This window comes from Solanum lycopersicum, chromosome 4, assembly GCF_036512215.1.
Source record: "Solanum lycopersicum chromosome 4, SLM_r2.1".
In the NCBI taxonomy this organism is placed as follows: Eukaryota; Viridiplantae; Streptophyta; class Magnoliopsida; order Solanales; family Solanaceae; genus Solanum; species Solanum lycopersicum.
This window is the reverse complement of record NC_090803.1, coordinates 53,816,316-53,834,952: the sequence shown is the minus strand read 5'-3', so window position 1 is coordinate 53,834,952 and position 18,637 is coordinate 53,816,316. Positions and strand designations below refer to the sequence as shown.

The window sequence follows — 18,637 nt, the reverse complement described above, 5'->3', positions numbered from 1 at the left end:
ATATTTATTTAATGTATTTTTAGAAAATTATAAAATTTTTATAAGTTCATGTACAACAATTGATGATAAATTATTAAGGAAATTTCAATTACTACATTTACAATAATAAATACATACTAATATGTATAAAAAATTAAATTGAGCTTATACTTTTTCGGACCTAAAGCCACCCACTGGCATTTTATCTTACGGCTTAATCCTCTTTTTCTTTTCCGATCAGTTCCTCGGCCAACGCCGGATTTAGGGCTGAGCCGCTCCTCTTTTTTCCGATAGCTTGTTGAAACTACTGCCGGCGAGGAGATGAATTGCGCTACCATAAACGCCTGCAATTTCAATGCTTCCTTTCCATCACTCACTGTTACCAAAAGGATTTCAAAACTGACAACATTATCTTCAACTATAAAACTCCCGAGAAATGCAAAAGTAAAAGTATCCAGACAGCAGCAGCAGTCCACAACTGTATGCTTATTTGGTGGTGGAAAGGGGAAGTCAAGCAATGACAATGAGGTAACAATCTTTTGCAACATCATTCATTTTGTATTTATGTGTGTCAAACAATTTTAATATCTTTAGTCGGAGTGATGAACAAAAAACCATGAAATGTCCAACTGAAACAATCCCAAGCAAATTGCCCACTAATTGATTGTTATTTTGATTTTTTTTTATTTGAAACTTATGAAATGCTTCAAGTTTGTTTTTTCTGTAAACAAAAACCACCAGGCCTTGATTTCCAAGCTAGTTAGTGTAAGCTATATGGATCTTCTTTATCCATTTCGCTCTATTTTTTACTCTTTCATCGCAATATCAATAAAAATGAATTCTTAAAAATTCGGAGTTCTCTGCATTCTTTTTCATAAGAAAATAACTCTTAACTAATATCTTACCAAGTATAAGCTTAAAGACATGAGAACGTTTATACCAATTACTTCCTCCGTCCATCTTTACTTGTCCGGTTTGGAAAACCAAGAGATAATATACCATTTTGTGTCTATTTTATCCTTGCTATTAAACGCTATTCATTTTTCAATATTTAGATAACTTATAATTAAAGGTGATATAGTAAAATTATCCCTCTATTAATTGTCATAAGGAGTGTGCCAAGTCATGGACAAGTAAAGATGGATGGAGGGAGTAGTTGGTATCCTTTTCAAATGTACCTAGTGGTTGGTATCACCTATATGAGTTTGTTTCTTCAGTTGATTGTGTGAGTTCAACATAAATTACCTAGTTTTACTTTAACTGTTAACCTATCATAAAACTCCTCTTTTATCAGAGGACTTTGGGTTGGCAATGTGAGCTTGCTCACATGATCAAAGTGAAGTTCGTTTTATTTGAAAAATCCCCAAAAAAAGTTTCCAATTTTTTTTTGAAGATATTGGCATAAAAAGAAATGAAGCAAACATTTCTCCTATGGCAATTGGCAAGGATGATTGCCACATGCCGACTCTGAGACAAACTGCTAACATTTTCTTTCACAGACTCTCCAGGCGTAGAACCAACTGAGAACTGATAAGAACAAGAGGAACTCGTCTAGTTAATTAGAAATATTCTAGTTTACGTAAGATAATCCAAACCATCCACAGACTAATCCAACCAGAAAAGTTTTCCAGCTATATGCAGGTGGTTTTGATTTCTTTCTTTGGGAAATGGTTATATGTGGTGTGGGTTTTGTATTACTTTGAGAATCTCCAAGCCATCTTATTTACTAATCATTGAAAAAAATAGAAGAAGATGGCCTAAACCACCTGCATCTCTAGATACCACCCAAGATGAAATCGATGGGAAACAGGTTCCCATCCCCATATTCACTCCCCTTTATTTTCTTTGCACTTTTGGATCATTTGGGTGTGAACACTGTCTAGTTAATTAAGATAAGTGCAAGGCATTCTTGTATATTTTTACATGCATATGTTGAACCCCTGATTGGCTCTTGCTTATCATACCAATGTGGCCCTTGGCAGTGAAATGAGGGGGGACTCTAAAACTGAGGCCTATATTTTTTATTTTCTTTATTTATAATCCAAGAGTATAGGCCTCAGTTATGCTCTTGGTGACCTTGAGTCTTGGCTGTGAAATAAGGAGGATAGTGAAAACTCTTCAGGAAGGCATAGATAACCTTTATATCCCACTATATAATGTGTTCTGTTGCCAGGCCTTTTGGTTGCTTCCTTGTCCGTATCAAGAAACATCAACTGGCCCAGTTGTGACTCCAGATATAGCTAAAGCACCATTTGTTTTATAAGTGCTTTAGCTCCTGATTGGTTAAACATAATCCTCTAATATTTGGTTATAGTCGTTTTCTTTCTCATTCATCTTAGTTTCATATCCTTATTGCTTGTATTTTCCCTGACATGGAATCTAAAAACAAATTAAGACAGTAGCAAATAATCTAGGAGAACGGTGAAAAGAAGAGAATGTCTCTTTCAACCCTTCTAATCACCTACCCTTTTTCTCCCTATTCCTCATTAATGCCATAATGTGGTTTCCCTTTTATTGGTAGGTAACTGATTTCCAATACCAAAAGTCTGAACCATCGGTGGCCACCTAAAGTTGACACCAATTTTCACAAACACCCTAACTAGGCTTTGTTCATTTTAGACACCTCATGTCATGCTCCGCTATGTCATTTGACACTTCTTGCCGACTTGGCACATTGTGTGTGTTGCACTAACTCCAAGCGTGTGAAGAGCTTCTTTTTTCATGAAATAAACTTTTTTTTCTTTTCTTTTTCTCGTCTCTTTCTTCCTTCCACCATCCCACCTACTCCACCACCATCATATCCATCATTTTTCATCATCTACCCCTTGTCTGTTACTACCCAGGTCATCCATCTCCGTCATTTTTTTCTTCCTCCACCAGAAAAACCATCAAATTTTCTCCTTTCTAATCATTTGGTGGTAGCAGATACAGTAAATAAAAAATGGGTTCTGAAATAACTTTCGATGAAACTCCATTTTTGAATATTCAAAATTTGAAAGTCCTTGGATAAAAGATATGTGTTAGGATATGTAACTGTTGTCCATTCCTCTTCTAAGCGAATATTAGTAGGTAGCTGAGCATTTCCATTATCTTTAGTTGATTGTGGCTCAGGTTGCTTTAGTTCTTCACCCCCTTCTTTACTCAACCATGTCTTTGTGAACTTCTTTGGATCAGCTCTAGACTCTAGTCACCTCTTTCTTTTGGACCTCAGGCCTTTGGGTCTTGTCCTGGGGTTGCTGGTCCTTCTTGCAATCATGCCCAATCAAACAACATGTTGCACATCTGTGGTCTTCAGTCGTACCAAATCTGTTTTTCAAACACCTTCCCTTGTGTATCCATCACTTTGACGGAATTGGGAAGTTGTATAGTAGCATCCATTTCTACTAGCACCCTTGCATATGAGGTCCTTTCTGTTCTGGCAGTTCATTCATCAGCATACATAGGGGTTCCAAGACTGCTTGCTATTCGACTCAGAGAATTACCCCCAGCATCACATGGTAGATTGAGTAGCTTAGTCCACAATGGTATTGTTTTTATCACTTCTTCATTAAAGTTGAACTCCTGACTCCAAGGCTTTTACTATTGCTGGTTTCTTGTTTATCATGTGTGGTCCTATATGCACTATTCTATCCCTCTCACTGATGTTATGGGATTTAATAAAAAAATATCCATCTTTAGGGTAGTAGATGGTGGGCTTGCTGACAAATGTTCCTTGCCCCGCAATGAATTGAGAAACGACGCCTATTGTAGGGGATTCACCCACTACATATAGTATCATGACAGCTCTCCAAGCCAGCACTTCCTTATCTACTTCTTCTTTCACTATTTTGCCATTTTTACTCCATTTTGGATGACCGGAGTGACGTAATTGAGGTTCATGCCTTTTGATGCCATCATGTTCCTGTGAAAAGGGTATTCCATGTCTTCTTGTCCTATCCTTTGGGGTTTTGGTTACCCAGCTTGGTATCATTAACATTTCCCAGAGATCTTACAGTTCGTCTTCTATCCACCAACTGTTTCTTTGTCTGAGAGTCTTGCACTGTTGGCCACTGTTCTATTAAACTGTCAGCCTGCACTGTCGTGCCTATGCCCTCCTACGCCAGAATCAAGCTTGTCATCTCTATTCCTTTACCCGTCGAGGGGTTTGGGGTGTTACCATTAAACCTTGCTTCATCAGATGTGTGATTTGGCTTTACAACATTCAGCATAGGTTCCTGTTGTGTGGTCTCGCTTGCACTAGAGCTAAGTGCTTTCCCTGCGTCTTCAGTGTCCAGTATTCTCTTATTTACCTTTGCCAGCTTCACGTCTGGTAGCTGAATAACCTTCATTGTCCTCTCACGGTCACGGCCGCAGGCCATTTCCGGTGGTGGTGTGCAGAGTTGCACCACTAGTGTACACCAATCTTATCATGCGCCGAGAGAAAAATGTTATATTTTTGGAACTTTTTATCCTTATCTTACAATGTGGCTTAATACAACAACAGCAATGAGGACAATGCCCCAATACCAAAGTAGTTGGATTGACTATATGACCTAATTATACTGTTTCCTTTAGCCACAATTACTTGATATCAGCTTGACAAGTGTCTTTACTTTCACTAAATCAGGTTGGTTGATGAGTGGCGAGCGATTTACTGATTATATGACCTTTCATGTACACAATGCTAGTTGTCACCTCAATATTGTTTAGGTTATCTATCCAATATGTTGTGCATGTCATGTGCCCTTTTAGTTTTAATTGCTTTAAGAAAACCTTGCATTTTTTTTTAAACTGGTAACATTTGTATTTCATATAGCACTTAGGTAGTACTGAAAAACCATATTTACAAAAGCAAAAAGGAAGTATTATCTATCCAAAAACTGAACCAAATCTAAATAGATCCTAAAATACCTATGATTGACTCAGTTTCATTGGAGTAGACATTTGTACACCAAAAGCAAAACAACAAAATACACTTAAGCTTTACTTCCTACAGGTTGTTGTTCCTATTCTCAATTATCTATCGTTTCTCTCCTTCCATATAGTCCACCAAATACTTGCAGGGATCATCCTCAATCTTCTGTTAAGTTATCTAAATCTATTTTCCCCTCATATTTTGATTAGTTTTGGATGCTTGAGTTTGCTCGGTAAGCATATTTAATCTGCTTTCCATTTTATTGTCTCCTTTTTTTTCTAAAGAAATCTGTTTCTTGTTACAGTGTTGTATGAATTTGTTACAGCTTAACTATTGTCCATGCAAAATAGATATATTGTGCTGTACTTAAAGCTAGCAAACCCTTTTTCTCCATGAATACTCTGCATGTGCATCATAATCTGGGGTTCTTTTTCATAAAACTGCACTGTCATTGAGTATAAAGTAGCTCCAACATTCTGTTGATAATCACGAATTGAGAAAAATAAGCTTATGAAATGTTTATTACACGAGAAGATAACACCCCACTTGGCACGACTATTTGACTAGGCTTCTCCATGGAAAGCTCTTGAGAAAGCCATGGGAAATCTGAAGAAGGAAAAGTCAGTTGAGGATTTATTGAAGCAACAGATCGAAAAACAAGAATACTACGACGGAGGAGATGGTGGTGGAGATCGTCCAGGTGGTGGCGGTGGAGGTGGTGATGACGCTTCTGGTGGAGCAGAGGATGAAGGCATTCCAGGGATCTTGGATGAGCTAGGACAAGTAATCTTGGCAACTATGGGCTTCATATTTTTGGTACTTTCTCATTTCTCCCTCTCCCCACCAAATTTAGTCCGCAGATATGTGTGTACTTGGGTAGCTCACTGTTGTATCCCTTAAGGTCTGATTACCCTATAAGGCAATCCGTGCAGCTAGCCGAAATTCATGTTGCAGGTTATGGTGTGACCGACTAATAAAGAGAAGCAGGTTAATTATAATAATCATGTTTTCTATGTTTAGGCTTTTGTTAGATCTTTCGCCTGAACTCTGGTAGACTTCAAATAAAGAAAATGTTTTGAAAGATTTTCAAAACCAACCACAAGTGTCTGATTGTTGTTGTAATAGAATAGCACATGAAGCAAGTTGGTAACCGTTAATTGTCTTGACTGCTCACTGTATTTCCTTCATTTCAGTATATCTACATAATTGAAAGCGAGGAGATCACAGTGTTCACAAAGGATATTCTCAAGTTTATATTTCTGAGGCAAAAGAGTATTCGTCTTGGGCGCACAATAGCACGATTGGAAAGCTACTTCAAAAGCCTGAGTGAGAAAGAAGCAGATCCATATTGGTTGGAAAGTGAGATTCTTAATACTACTACTTGGTACGACGGACCCAAAAAGTATAGACGCATTCTCAGACGGTTGCAATCCGATTCTGATTATTGATAGGAAACCTATTCTCTGTGCTGTCAAATTTTGTACTTGTTTAAACAGTTTCTTGTTGCCTGCTTGAGGAAGAGTATGAATGAAGAACAGGAAAAAAAACATCCATTCATGTAGAATTTCGTGTCATTTGTATTTTTATTTTAGATTCATGGATCATTCAGTTAAAGAATATTGTGTTTAATGAAATGTTGCATAAGAAAAGATTTTTATTAGTTTCTACTGAAAGAACACAAGTTGTTATAATTCATTAGCTTCTTTCCGCTGCATCCTCAGGACGTAAACTTGAGACTTCTGGTTAAACAAGGAGTATTTACCACTCTACCACCTACAATTTTTAGGTACATATGATATTCAATAAAATAAATAAATTCTGCTACAGCACTCCACATCCACGTGCAACTCACGTGCCATGAAACTAGTAAAAATAAGACTTTAGGCGCTCATATTTGTTTGAAAGGTAAAACATATTTCTATATCAGCGACGAGTTGAGATGTCTAGATGGTATAAAAAAAGTCAGTGAGTGCCAAATTAAAGTATTTATCAATGTATTCTGTAAATAAACATTTATTCCATAAAAAATACTGCTATTATTAAACACGTGGCTAATAGTATATCCTAAGACGCGCAAGCTAACCGACTAAATGAACCACCTCTAATCCTCATGATGGAAGCGTCTAAATGAATGAAGTAAAGCTCAATGTGCGGCCATGAGCGTCTTAAAAAGTCTGGGGGCCTAAAGCTCTTAACAATGTCTGGTTGGAAAGCTTAACATGTTAAACATGAGAAAGCAAATTTGATATGCTGGGTTATGGAACACAACTAGCTCATGCTGGAAATGTGTGTCGATGAAAGATTTAGAGACGACTACTATTCACGCCCCAAAAAGGCAAGTGTGAGCCCTCATCTGTCAAAGCGAATAATCGTTAATCTTAGTTGTTATGCCCTTTGTTTCTTTGATTCATAAATTACAACTGAATGTTTGTTACTGTATTGAATTGAATTGTTGTTGTTTATATTATTACTTTGACCCTATTCTTAGACACCTTTTCTAACCAGGACACTCCAATACAATCCTTTTCTAAGTCGGACACTAAATATTATTTCTATTACTATTACAATTCATGTTTCTATTCTAAGTATGATTGTATATACCTATTACTATTCTAAGTAGGACTGTATAAACCTATTCCTATTTGTAACAACTATGGCGGGGAGTGACAAATGATACTCTATGCTGCTACGAACATAAAGGAAAACTTAGTTTTAAGCACCTAAAGATTGTGGTAGAGTGATAAGTATTCCTTCATCTTTAGTCAAAGATCTCGAGTTTGAATTCTGAGAATACAGTCACTTTCTTCTTAAGTAGACTTCCCACCCTAATTCGGATTATCCGGGGCCCAAATCAAGTATCAAACACTCAAATAAGACAGGATTGGTAACAAGTAATGTTGTCCAGGGTGAGGATTTAGAATAAGTGAGTTGATAAAAGGCATGACTATAATATGTGCTTGAGTGCGTCAAATTGCTGCTACTTTCACATTATTCAAGCAGATCGTTAGTTTAACCACATTTTAACATTCAATACAATAAACCCAACAACTACAGAGAGTGGCTATCATCTGATGTTAATTTTTGTTTATAAACTAACATCTTATCGAAGAACTCTGGTCCTCGAATAGCACTTCAGACTGGAAAATCAAATTTTACGACAGCAAAAGAAGAGAATACAAATAGAAGTAAAGCTGTCTGCATGATACACAAACAGTTTGCTGCCTATTCGGAGTAAGCATGAGAAACAAAGGAAAAAACAAAGTGCAATTCTAAGGGCATTGAATTTGCAACATCATAAACTACCTCACCAATTTAATAAAAAAGAATATTGCGCGTAATCGGTCCTCATTGAGAGCTCTTCTCTATTGAGTTCCAGAGAATGCCAACTCTCACTTGTATTATCATCCTATATGTGGACTTGTGCTCCTTTTAATTCTAGTTGACCATGCCAAGGAGAGTACTGACACAAATTCTTCATATATATCAAACGATTAATGAAGCATTTAAATGTTGCACCTGTTGATACTATGTTAAGTCTCCGAGGATGACAACTCCATAGCAAAGCATCCAGAAACGTTGAGCACTCCCCATTCATCCATGTACAAACGTCCACTTTGGTCGTAGCAACTCCGTAGTGCAGCTGCATATCTGTCAAGTTGATGTCATTGCAGTGGTAAAACCAAAGGGAAACTTCCTCAAGTTATAGAACCATTCAGCATTTAAATTGCCCGAGACGTAATGATTGAAAATCAAGTGCTTCAATTCTCCTGAAATTTTATACCCCATATACTCAAGTGACTCCAAATTCGAACAATCAATCTCTGTTATGCCCCCACAAAATCGAATCTTCAATTCCTTCAAGGATTGAGATCCAGAAATAATGTTATGCAGAAATCCATCACATATTCTCATATGTGATATATCTAAAGAGTTGAGATTCTGATGTTCAACAATTTCAAATTTTTCCCCTTCAAAAGTCAAGTGTTCAAGAGTTGGTGCTTGGATCATAACAAGTTGGTCTAGCTCCCCTGTATTGATGTAAACTGACTTAATCTTTTCATGATTCAACAATTCAATCTTATTCAACCCCAAAGTTGAAACCATCAATCAATGGACAACAAATAAGCAGAGTTTGTAGCGTGTCTTCGTCTAATTTGACATGACTTAGAGAAAGCTTTCTCAAAGAATTGCAATTCGTAGAAAACGAAAACGAAACAGGCATAAGAGTACAACACTCCACAACCAATTCTGTTAAATATTTTGCGGTCAAAATTGTGAAAATAGACCATGAATAGTCAAGACCTTTTAAAAAGACGTACTTTAACACCATTCTCAAGCGCAATATAAAGCCACTTATCAATAGGCTGAGCAACTTGAGAATAAAAAGAGTACGATAATTCAAACTTATCAATCGGAATTTTTTCATCCCTATATCTGTTCATGATCGTATCCATTCCACTAGAAGGATATTTGAATTCAATGTTGGGATGCGTAAACCAGGATCGTAGCCATGTTTTCGAGAGAATATTCAATTTGGCTGCATCTTCGAAACTAAGGTAAGAAACAGTTTTTTCAATGAGACATTCAGGCAATACGTCAATAGTGGCTATCTCCATCATGAAAACAAAACTATAATAGATGTAATATCAATTTATATAGGTTGCTGTGCAATGTTTGTAACAAGTCCTACTTCTATAGTTATTACAGATTTAATTAAGAATTTATTTCTTATAAAAATATTCTCCTCTAACGAGTATAAATTTCTTTTTGGCAAGATTATGGAAAACTATAGTTGTTGTTTACTTAAACTTGTATTACAAATATTCAACTCAAAATTTAATTCGTCATACTACAATAATTCTGGTATGCATAATACAATAGCATACAAAACTTTCATATTTTATTTTTACAATAATGGTTAAATACTTGATGTATAAAATTATATACCTAACTAGTCTTCGATTTTTTTCATTCTTCCATTTTTTAGTAAAAGGTATTAAAGATAAAAGGGTAAAGATGTTTTTAAAAAGTAAAATTACATTTTTTTAAAAAAATCTCATTCTGGCCAAAAGATTTTTCCTTTTAAAATATTCTTCCAATTACCCTTTAAGGTAGTATTGGAATTAGTTATTATAATTAATGTTAGTTATTTTTGGCAATAATTAATAAAGCTAAAAATAAAAAATTATGTTCAATTTATGCCCTAACCTACTTTTCTTAAAGAGTGTAAAACACCTCAAAACTTAAGTTTATATGGAAGGGAGGGAGTACATAACTTCTACATATTTAAAAAATGTGTTATAAAATAGAAAATTTACCATTTTGTTTTATTTTAATTTTTTTTATAATTAGGACTCAATCGTTGGTATTTTTTTTCTTTTTTATAATTATTTTTATTTTATTAAAATAAGTTACTATGGTTAAATTTTATTAAAAGTCCTTGATGTTATAGAAATTTCATACACTGACAGAGCACAAAACTTAAACTCTTTATAAAAGGGAAAAGAGTCTAATATATCTCCCTAACAGGGCTATTTAGAGTTAATATATCCCTCATAATAAAAGTGACTTATATATACCCCTGTTGTTATAAAAGTGACTTACGTATACCCTTTTTTTCTAACGAAAGTGAAAAAAATGAACGATTCATATTTATTTATTTTTTGAAAAAGCTAGTCCATGTAGGGGTATATTTCATCTTTCTCATATTTTTTTTTTTACTATTTTTATTCATCGAGTAATTTGAATATATATATATTTTTACCCTCTATCCTTTAATTATAGAGAGTTGAATAGTAGTTCTCCAAATTTGAAAAATTACTATTTACTCTCTATTTTAATATAACATTTTAAAAAAATATTTTATTTTATATATACTACTTTCATCTTGAATTAATAATATTTTAAATATTTTTTTTAATTTTCGTCACTTTGTGATACAATTTGATGTTATATTAATTTTCCACTATGAAGAATGCACAAAATTTAAATGACAAGATAAAAAATTTAATTTTAAAATATAATACATAACATAATAATTAAAATACAAGATAACAATAGATACAAAGCATAATATACCGGTACGTCGTTTCTAGATTTAACGATATTCAAAAAAGAAATTAGTGTATGATTTAAAGAAGTTGTGATTATGATTACGGTTGTGCTTGTTGATTTATTTATTTAGTTATTCATAGTTGTTCTTTAGAAATTTAAAATAATATATAATTTGATATTAAGTAAAAAAATTCAAAAAATTAAAATATTATATTACATAAAATTGTATAGAATGATTATTCATAAAAAGAGATTTATATTATGGAATAAGAAAATAGAAATAATAATATAATATTTATGGAGATAAAAAATATTCTTTTTTAGAGAGTAAAGTAGAGAATTGAGTTAGAGTTGTTTGTTGGGGAAAAAAAAAAGAACACTCTATATTTGGAAAGTAAAAAGATGCCCTAAAAGAAAAGGGCAAATAAAACCCAAGACCATCGTGCAACCAAAATAAAGTGTCTTAAGTGCTCTGGAGTTCCCAAGAAGTATCTCAAAGAGGAGCATCAATTGGACTTTGAGTTTGTCAACATAAGGATTGTTGCCTCCTCTGCCGATCTGTTACTCATGGAGGCACTTGACAAATACAAAGCTATCAACCTTCCATGTGTCATGCTAGAGCAAATGAACAGAGTCATGACAGCAAAGGATGGGCGCCATGGCATGGCTTATGGGTATTTGCTGAACCGTGTCTTCAATCATTTGAATGTGCTCTTGGAAGGGGAGTTGCAAGAACTGCTAAGCAAGCATTCTCAATATCCACTCACATTGAGTGTCAGTGTGTAGAGGGAAAAGTCAAGCCCAAGTCTCAAATATCAGATCTTCTTGAGCAACACGAGCGATTCAAGAGAGAAATGGAGATTACTTGGTTCAAGATTTGTTCACTAAGTAGTCAATGATTTAGAAAACTTTCACTAGCTAATGGTTCTAGTCCAAAAGACACAATTATTGATGCATGTTGCTAGATTCATGTCTCAAAATATTTTTGAATTTTTTAAAGATAAAATTTCTTGAAACAAGTGGGGATTGTAAGAGTTAGTGTTTCAATTAATTTTGAAACAAATTCTTCCGTTAAAAGTTTTTTGAAATATACAAAATACATGAATGTGAATTGTAACAATCACTTTTGTTTTAAGTCTACGCTATGAGTCTTTTGGAAGAAGCTTTTTAATTCTACGTTATGGATTTTTTGAAAGATAAGTTTTTTCTTTTAATTCATGAATCTATAATAAATACAATTTAATTAAAGTTTTTTTCTTACAAAACTTTTTTACTATAAATTGAGTTTCTTTTGGTTGAAAAGAAAAGCATTCAAAAAAAATACTTTTCCTTGAAAAAACACTTGTGAGACATTAATCAAAAGGTGAAATCACCAATTCAAGAATAGAAGAACAACATTCTTGAATGCTACTTGGTTTGTGGCTTGGTTGAATCCCGAAGATAGAATTGCTATTTATTCTTCCGGTTGTTCATGGGAGAGAATCTCAACTATCTTCAAGAAACGTATTAACGTGCCTCTAAGTCAAGCAATTTTTTTTGGGGGATTCCTTGTATTTTTATCATTCTTATTCATTTGTTCTAACACAAGTATGGGACATGCAAATACTAGCTAAAGCGGGTGATTGCCTGCGAAAAAGTTGGGTATTTGTTTGTCATCATCAAAAAGAGGAAAAATATTGTAATCTAGTGCTTTAATGATATTCACAAACACTATGGGTGGTCCCAGAATTGAGCATGTCTCTATCGTCAAATGGTAAACAGTTGTAAAGCTGCCACATTGATGCGGTTGGTGAGCACGGGAAAAGACAGCTTTGTACCTGACCAATGAGAGAACACTAGGTTGTTTTGTTTAGAGGATAATACATTTCATTGATATGAAACAACCTAGTTAAGACATAAAACTACAATTGAAAGGTGTATTTTGTCTTTGTAAGAGCACAAGCCTTCAAGAACTTCAAGGGAGATGATAGAGTTATCAACTGCGTTTTCTGTTGTTGCAGAAAAAAGCTTGTGTCACATGTGTCTGAATTTGTATATACATTTCTAGTCTATAAAGGAATGGTTCGTCCCCTCATTATTTAATCAAACATGAGCATGATTAGAGTTAACTATGTAGAGTGTGGTTGAAGTCTATATCAATTAGATTCAATTAATATAGTGGCCAATAGAGGTATTGCTTTGGCTCTTTCTACAATAGAGTTATTACCTGGGGGTGGGATTAAGAGTTTAATCTATGTAATCACTTGTTGCTTGAAGATAGTGAAAGCAGTTGAAACCCTGAATGACAGGTCGTGGTTGTTCTCCTTCCTTGAGCAAAGATGTTTCCACGTAAAAATTTCTTGTTGTTTTAGTTTTCATTTGTCTCCTCAAGTACATTTAAGTATACTAGTTCTGGAAACGTGCCTTGCACGTTTGACCTCTGTTATTGTTATAATTTATATAGGCTCAAAATATAACATTGCTCAACATTGTCTAACGTACTCCTATGTGTTTTTTTGTGCATATAGAATAAATTTTTTTTAGTGTTTACTTTCCGTTTAGAACTTAAATATCAACAATTTTTTGGTGAATGATGAGCAACTTGTAAGGCTAGAACTAAGTCTCAAGGCTGAAATTTCTTGGGATATAAATACTCCAACAATCATTAAAAATAAAAAAATAAATGAAGGATACAAACCAATAATAAAAATAGTGACCAATAAAAAATTATTACAAGAACTATTAGATTATGTGTTTCTCCAACAACCATGAAAATAAAAAATGAACAAGGCACAAATCAATAAGAAAAATAGAGACCAATAAAAAAATACTCCTTACAGAAGAACTATTAGATGATGAAACACAAAGTGTGGTGGATTAATATTTTTTATCCAATTTATAAAGAGAGAAATTAAGTACATGAAAGGATTGTGCATGAATGTGTTTAATGGTAGAAGCTAAAAAGTTTTAACAATCAAATTTATTAAGAAATAAAAAATGATAAGTTGTAACATCTAATCATGTATTTGGTATAGTATAATTGTCATTATTAATTTAATTTTAAAAATTAGTAAAAGATTTTTTAATTTAAAAAATCGGTGAAGGACATTTTCGTAATCTAACTTTGAACTTAAAATCTTTCCACTTATAATAATATACTAGATTTAGGAACGTGCGTTGCACGTTTATCCCAAGATACTTCATATAAATTTTGTATCGTAAAATTTATCATTGTTTCGGTAGAAACTACATATATCTTCCTAGTAAAAATATTATATCTTTAATTATAAAATTGACTAAAAGTGCATAAAGTAAAAATAACTATCACACAAATTCAATATTCCAATGAAGATATTAAAATACAACATGATAAGTTAATGTATACAAAGCAACAGGCCATAGTAAATTATCAATAATAATAACACAACAATAGAAAGTACGTTGTACAATAACAAGCAAGAAACATAAATGTTAAACTAAATAAATAAAAAGAGACGAGAAAAGAGAGCGTACATATTTTCTCATTTTTTTCAATTGGTTTAAGTTTATATATTATTGTGTGAAATGTCACTATTTATTATTGGATAACATTGAAAAATACAAAGAGTTGTCATAAATAAATATTAACCCATTTGAGATTTTCGATGAGAAATGAGAGTAATGAACATAATAAATATAATTAGTGAGAGTCACGTACATTTACAAGTTGATGGTAAGTTATGTATACTAATATGATAATTTACTATTTACTATATTAATATTAATATTTAATTTATTAAACAATTTATAAAATTTAAATGTACTGTGTAAACAAAACTGTAATCTAAGAAACAAATATATAAAAGAATTCAAATATACTAAATCTGTAATGAAAAATCATTATGACTAAGAATTAAAAAATTTATACAAAAATACACCATTCAATCAAATACATTCTTAAAATAAAATTACAAATACAAAAAAAATTATCAAATATGGGAGCAAGTTTAGCATAAGGCTACCAACGAAAATGCAAATTGATAATGTAAATTGAAGACATTCCTTTCCCTATTTTTAAGACATTCCTTTCCCTGTTTTTTATTGATAATGCAAATTGAAAAAAAAAGCTATAGTAATAAACATTCAACCTTTGACCATAAAAAAAAGTTAAAAGTTTTGGAAGAGAAGTTAACGAAAGCGACAGTCAACTACATAAATGGAGGGGTCTTATCATAGTTTTAATCTCGGCAAATTACAAAAACAAATACATCAAACTACGATATTCTAGTAATTGAAGTGTTATTCATCCCTATAATCACATTACGCCTTGTTATCTTGACAGAAATCCTCTTTGCCTTGAAATTTTCTTTACTTGATTAAAACTTTTCTAGTCTTCCACACACAAAAATTGTATCATGTATAAATTTTTCTATGAAAATACTATTAAAAAAATTTCATAGAAAGATTTGTATTTATAGGGAAAAAATATAGTTTTGGATATATGAAGATTCACTTACAAAGTTGAAAGGTCAAGTATTATTACAAATTAAAGACAAATATTAATTAAAAATATAAATTAATTTGGAAGATAAAACACATACATGTATCTATTCAAAGGGATAATTCTTATTTTTAATTATTGTTCTATTTAATTTACTCACATGTGTATACCAATTAAATAAAAATATTATAGAAATTCTACTATTTACTATTTAATAATTTATTTATTTAATAACATTTGAATTTAGCATAAGGGTAAAATTGTAATTCAATTTTTCTACTTTGAAGCTTCCCACTTATAATCAATATATATATATATATAAATGAGGACCATAGCCAAGGTGATGTGGCACCTCTCTATGGCCTCCATTCCTTTTTTTCATTTTCTCTCTTTTTTGATATTTTTTCTTCTTTCTTTTTATGAACAATTTGTTTATTAATTAAAAAAATTCAAGTATATTTATTATTGTAATTATATATAATGGTTACAAAAAAACCTCCATCTATTGATATTCTCACTTAAATTGCATGTCTTTTCAATTTCCTTCTAACTATTTTTGTGGCTTATCCAATCTATAAATACTTATCATCTATAAAGATGTTGAATGTTCATTTTCATTTTTTCATTCTTTCTTTTTAGTAGTATAGATTTTTAATTTTCTTTTCTTCGTCTTTTTATTCATCAATCATGTATATAATAAAAAGAAAACATAAAAAGATGATGTCACAATATGACCTTTACTTTGATGAAGATCATAGATATATTCTTCAAAGATTCATCACATTATTTGGTATAAGTTCAACAAAATGAAGAAGGAAGCATAATTATCTTGGAGATTCCGGAAGATAGAGTCATAGTATTATAAAAGTTTGAATGATTTCCAAACATTTTGAAAATTCATTGTTGTATTATTTTGATTCCAATTAATATAATTCTATTCTCTTTTATTTTATTTCTTCATTTTGAACAAAAAAAATGATTATTCTATTTATTGTTGTTGTTGTTGAAGATGAAAAAAATGATTATTCCATATATATATATATATATATATATATTTTAAATTTTTTCATGGTTGAATTAAAGATATATTATCTATGGTATACTTTTTATAATATCTACTGAATATTTTGGTCCCTAAAAATATATAATATGGTCTATTATATTAGTAATCAATCACAAAATAAATGAATAAATATTTTTTTCAGTATTGAATATTTTTAATGATATATTCTAATTGAGTACACTTGGGATCACTTTGTAAGAATACACTACATTGTTGTTGTTTTAATTAAACATATAAAGTTTGTATTTTTTAAGTTAGTAATGAAACCGTATGAGAATATATGTAAATTTGTGACTAATAAAATTAATTTTGATTAGAGAACTTTTTTTTAATTGTAATTTGTTATTAATAACATTTTAAGTTTCTTACCTTTTCATTTTCTCCTATTAAATAGATAAGGGAGAAACTAATCTTACAAAAATAATTGGAACTTTGAATTTAGCATTCCCTAAAATTAATCTCGTTAATTTTCCCTTCTTAAACTAAAAAATATGTATCTCTTTATCTTCATAACTTATATTTCTATAATCTCTAACTCCTCATAACTCTCAAATTTTAAATGTGTAAACTTATGATAATTTATTGTGTTTCTCAATGAATATCTAAATAAATGTGTATTGTAAGACAATCCTTTTTTAAGCAAGTGTAATTGTATTCTAATTCATATTTGATGTACTCATGATAGAGGAAAATCTTATGAATTATGTATATTGATTTTTTCTTCCTTTTTAGTTAGTCATGTTTAAGAGATCAATTTTTGACCACAGAATCTGAATCTTAGGCTCTAATTTTTTTTTTCATAATCTTTATAACCCCTCATGACTCTCAAATTTTAAATGTGTAAACTTATGATAATTTATTGTTTTTCTTAATAAATATCTATATAAATGTGTATTGTAAGACAACCCTTTAGAGACAAATATTAATGTATTTTAATTCACATTTGATGTACTCATGATGAGGAAAATGTTATATATATATATATATATATATATGAACCTGTAATAGAAGATATTTAATTTATTTGCCAAAATAAAAAATAACAATTGAAAAAAAAAATAGTATAATTCTATGAATCATGTTTTTGTTATTTTATTTATTGTTTTTTAATCCCACTTTAGTTTATCTATTTTTTTTTTCACGTTTTATTCAAAGTAATTGAAAAATAAAATCCAATAAATGAAAATATTGATCTCATAATTGAAAATTTTGTAAATTTTTTAGTCAAAACTGATCTCTTTTTGCTTTGGTTTACTTATATGTTAATATTTTGTAATATTAAATATTTGTATTTTATATACTATATGTATATTGATTTTTTCTTCCTTTTTAGTTAGTCATGTTCAAGAGATCAATTCTTGACCACAGAATCTGAATCTTAGGCTCTAATTTTTTTTTTCATAATCTTTATAACCCCTCATGACTCTCAAATTTTAAATGTGTACACTTATGATAATTTATTGTTTTTCTTAATAAATATCTATATAAATGTGTATTGTAAGACAACCCTTTTGAGACAAATATTAATGTATTTTAATTCACATTTGATGTACTCATGATGAGGAAAATGTTATATATATATATATATATATATATATATATATATATATATATGAACCTGTGATAGAAGATATTTAATTTATTTGCCAAAAAAAAATAGTATAATTCTATGAATCATGTTTTTGTTATTTTATTTATTGTTTTTTAATCCCACTTTAGTTTATCTATTTTTTTTCACGTTTTATTCAAAGTAATTGAAAAATAAAATCCAATAAATGAAAATATAGATCTCATAATTGAAGATTTTGTAAATTTTTTAGTCAAAACTGATCTCTTTTTGCTTTGGTTTACTTATATGTTAATATTTTGTAATATTAAATATTTGTATTTTATATATTATATGTATATTGATTTTTTCTTCCTTTTTAGTTAGTCATGTTCAAGAGATCAATTCTTGACCACAGAATCTGAATCTTAGGCTCTAATATTTTTTTTCATAATCTTTATAACCCCTCATGACTCTCAAATTTTAAATGTGTACACTTATGATAATTTATTGTTTTTCTTAATAAATATCTATATAAATGTGTATTGTAAGACAACCCTTTTGAGACAAATATTAATGTATTTTAATTCACATTTGATGTACTCATGATGAGGAAAATGTTATATATATATATATATATAT

At 31.0% G+C, this 18,637-nt stretch overlaps 1 protein-coding gene across 1 annotated transcript; it reads left to right on the top strand.

Annotated features, from left to right (window-relative positions):
- Positions 1 to 155: 155 nt before the first annotated feature.
- On the top strand, positions 156 to 6,562 carry LOC101244861 (uncharacterized). The gene is made up of 3 exons (NM_001348314.1): positions 156 to 507; positions 5,441 to 5,689; positions 6,067 to 6,562. The coding sequence occupies exons 1-3, from the start codon at positions 301 to 303 to the stop codon at positions 6,319 to 6,321; spliced, it is 711 nt and encodes a 236-aa protein (NP_001335243.1). The 5' UTR covers positions 156 to 300; the 3' UTR covers positions 6,322 to 6,562.
- Positions 6,563 to 18,637: the final 12,075 nt, after the last annotated feature.